The 3,732-nt window shown below is 48.7% G+C and overlaps 1 protein-coding gene across 1 annotated transcript; it reads right to left on the bottom strand.

The window, feature by feature from the left end:
- LOC119269815 (E3 ubiquitin-protein ligase AIRP2-like) lies at positions 1 to 3,164 on the bottom strand. Its single transcript, XM_037551740.1, has 5 exons — positions 2,847 to 3,164; positions 2,456 to 2,624; positions 2,261 to 2,327; positions 1,932 to 2,160; positions 1 to 524 (listed from the first exon to the last, which is right to left on the bottom strand). Exons 1-5 carry the CDS (start codon positions 2,924 to 2,926, stop codon positions 314 to 316), a joined length of 756 nt encoding a protein of 251 aa, XP_037407637.1. The 5' UTR covers positions 2,927 to 3,164; the 3' UTR covers positions 1 to 313.
- Positions 3,165 to 3,732: the final 568 nt, after the last annotated feature.

The following is a 3,732-nucleotide window of genomic DNA, read 5'->3' as shown; positions in this document are numbered from 1 at the left end:
TTGACTCATTACCCAGAAACTGTTCTTTTTTAATTATAGCTTGGCAATTTGCCATAGCATCGATACCAAACAAGTAAAAACCTTCATCAGGATCCATCAAACACTTCTTTTTCTGTACACTTATTACCACACCAATGCGATTGCGCAAAGCCAGAGCAACAAATAATGGCGCTTGGCAAACGGACTGACTGACGGCTTCGGCTTTCGCGTGCCAGACTCGATCTGCGGAGGATGGTCGGCTGCCGGAGAACCCTTGCACTGTAGTACATCATCGCTATCTCCACGCCGAGCCGGAGCTGGCGCTGGAGCGTCGCTAGACTAGGTAGTCATAGTAGACCAGCAGGAGGTTGTCAGGGACGATGAGGGGCAGGCTGTCGATGAAGCTGTGGAAGTGCCTCACATTCTCCTTCTCCAGGGTCACGGGGTCGATCACGTCCTCGTCGCCGGTGAGCACCCACAGATCCCTGGACTGGACTCGCTTCAGGCTTCCGCGGCAGAATGGGCAGGACTGAGATCTTGTGTACCTGTAACCATGATGCACATTAGAGGTGTGGCTTGATGGCACTTGCAGCAGCAAATAGAAAGCGCAACAACAAAATCGACTGAACGTTGTTCGAATAGAGTTCAGAAACAGAAAATAGACCACACTATTGTACATAACCTCATCCAGTTGCCTACATTGCAAAATTAGCTTTGATCAAAAGGAAGCGAGTTAACGGAACCTTCTTCCCTTAACTTGACAATTTTCTGCGTCGGGCCACTGCAAGGCTAATAGCGATAGACCAGTTACCAAAAGTATCTACAGATACAATTGCAGCAAACTGCATCTTGTCTGAAGTAATGCTGTTAGAGAAGCCATTGACTGCTCCCAACATTGTACTGAAGCAGCCAGTTCATTATCATTATAACGACAACTTGCCATGTGCAAAACCTATGACACACACGACGCCTTGCGGATAACACTTGCCTTGGTACACAAGTATGATCTGCCAGCTAAGGAAACATAATTAGCATTATTAGAATGTCACATTTAAATATCCCCCACGCCCCCTTGCGCTTATCCCTTCAAGTTCGTGTTGTGCTATTGACAATTGCCACTGGTAAGCAGTACTGCTACTGGTTTTTATTTATGGACGCAGCTTCCAGGTTGTCTCATTTCCATACCACTGATAAAATATAGTCCGTTGTATTTAGTGTGACAAACAGCAGGGCTTTAAGAATGGTACTATGAAGTACCACAACTGCCCATTAAACTCAAACATAAATACAGTGCCTAATTAAAGGGATAACCGAATGTGTCTCTTGAGTACGGCATAAAGTTGGAATGGTTGGATTATATGTAATCTCTCCTATAGTTGACAGTAGAAGGCCAATAAGAAACACTGCAACTTCCAGCTTCCAGCCAACTAATCGAGCGTTCAGTGCAAGCAAAGCAAAACAATCTGAACAGATTGCAGTTCTTTCAAACAACAGTGAATCAGCGATAACATTTTTGTTTGGTGTGAATTTTGAATATTTTGGAGAGAATGTAGCTTAAGTAGGGCTAAATGGAGTTGTAGAGCAATAAAATGCAGAATTGTGTGCATCAAAGACTACTGTTGGGTTGTTGAACTACTCCCTCCCTACCCCTACCAACACTGAGTTGAGTAGGAGCAGCTCACAAACAGCGCCAAGGTTGAAAAGGAACTGCACCAATAACTCCTTCGCACAATACAAATGCATTGTTAGAACCCATGATTCCAAAGCTGTCGCCGCTCATGCGATTCCTCGCATATTTATCTCTTAAATTGACCTTATCTCGAGGCTCTTTCAACCACTGGCAATTTTTAACATTAGCGTGTGACGTGGGGACTATAAATGATAAACAACATATATGGTGCTAATTAAGAATGCCTCAAACGGATAAGCAAGGGGAACCAGGGGGCAATTACCAGTCTCGGTAACAGTTGATGCACATGGCATGGTTGCAGTTGGGAAGGACCATCTTGGTGCAGGTCTCCAGGCAAATGCCGCACTCGTCTTCCCTCTCGGCGTCCTTATCATCGGCGTAAAGCTTCCGGCGGCCGCCGCTGTCGCCGTCCCCCTTGCACCACCCTTTCTCCTTGCACTCCTTCGCCATGACGTTCTCCTCAATTTGTTGCAAGTAGGGGTATATTATGGCTGCATTCCATGGCACGTCAGAAAGAAGCACACGGTGTCAGTGCATGAAGAAGGCCTGAAACTGAAGAATTTCCCCCAGCTATGTGCCTGCTATGCATACCGTAGAATTCTTTGAGGCTCGCTCGCCTTTCGATGGTGGATATGGACGCATCCCCATCAACATAAACCTGCAGTGAGACCAAAGCATCTAAAAACATCATTATCATGTAGCAAAAAGATAACAATAATAATAATCTGGAGATAAAATTCAGCTAAGAAATTTGAGGGCCTGCAGCAGGACTGAATGAAACAATACCTTGTAGACAAGAACCTCGAGGAGGCCCAGGTAGCTGGGGAGGGTGTAGGAGAGGGAGCAGCTGCAGTCCATCCACTGGATAAGGTTGAGGATGATTGGAGCCATGGTGCTGTAGGACAGCCTCATCTGCACGCAGGTGCCCCCGTAGGCCCTGTGGATAGCATGCGCCCTGAAAAAAGAAGCGCCGATTCATCAAAACATGCCTGCGGACATGGATTTAACACCCCCGCAAATTGCATCAAACATGTCAAAACAGGGACCAAAAACAGCCAGGAACCAAAAGGGGAACCTTTCCCTTTCCACTCCTTTTTCCCAGGAAAAATCAAGTACAGAAAGAGAGCAACACCCAGAATCAAGAAAATCATGGAGGGGAAGGAGAGGATTTGCTTACAGGGTGTTGGCGTGGTGGATATCGGCTTCGAGGGCCTTGAGGGAGCCCCTGAGGGACAGCGGCCTGCCGCCGTGAAGCATGGCTCTTCTCCGGCAATCCAAGAACCCCCTGTGGCCGCGGACCGGGATGGTTCAGAGAGAGAAGCTTGGGCGAGGAGGAGAGGGGCTCGAGGAAGCAAGAGGCGACCGGGGTACCAAGCAAGAAGAAGACCGCGGAGCAAGCTGGTGAGGTCTGGGTGTGGGGAAAGGTAAGCTTTGGGGAAGCTGTGAGGGGGAGAGGGAGAGGGGTGAGGAGCTTTTGTCCTGCGGCCTCGGCCCCCTCGGTTTTATAACGGGAGGGCAGGCTACGGCCGTGCAACCTGTGGCTGCTTTGCTTTTGCTTTGTTTTTGCTTCCATGGTTGCTTGAGGGCTTTGAGGGGAGGATAGATAGAAAGGAAATGCTTGGGAATAAAGAAAGTGGAGGAGACAAAGGGAGAGGGAAAGGCTACACAAATGAGGCATGGAGGAACAGTTTTATGAGCCTATTCTACACATATTTCCAATATTGTAGTACAATTTTTCTATTGATTCTATTTGCCAATCGTAATTTACCCATGAATTTTGCGCGCGCTGGTCGATTTTGGGATGAGGTCGAAGATGGGGGCTATGTGCGGAGCGCCGGCGACGAGCGTTGATGCCGGCGAGGCTGAGCCAAGACCTCGCCGGGAGATGGGGGTGACACTGGGAGCGGTAGCAAACTGCGACGTCCTAGGTAGGCGAGGAAGCGGGTTGATGGGTGCAGGTGTGGATATGTTGATGTCGGAAAACAGGAAAGTGGCGTGGGGGTGGGGAGCAGAGATGGCCTTGGGCGACAGGGCATGACGGTGCACTGCGGCGATGGAAGGGC

This window comes from Triticum dicoccoides, chromosome 3A, assembly GCF_002162155.2.
Source record: "Triticum dicoccoides isolate Atlit2015 ecotype Zavitan chromosome 3A, WEW_v2.0, whole genome shotgun sequence".
NCBI classification, from domain to species: Eukaryota; Viridiplantae; Streptophyta; class Magnoliopsida; order Poales; family Poaceae; genus Triticum; species Triticum dicoccoides.
The sequence above is the reverse complement of the archived record's forward strand: the minus strand, read 5'-3'. Positions and strand labels throughout refer to the sequence as shown.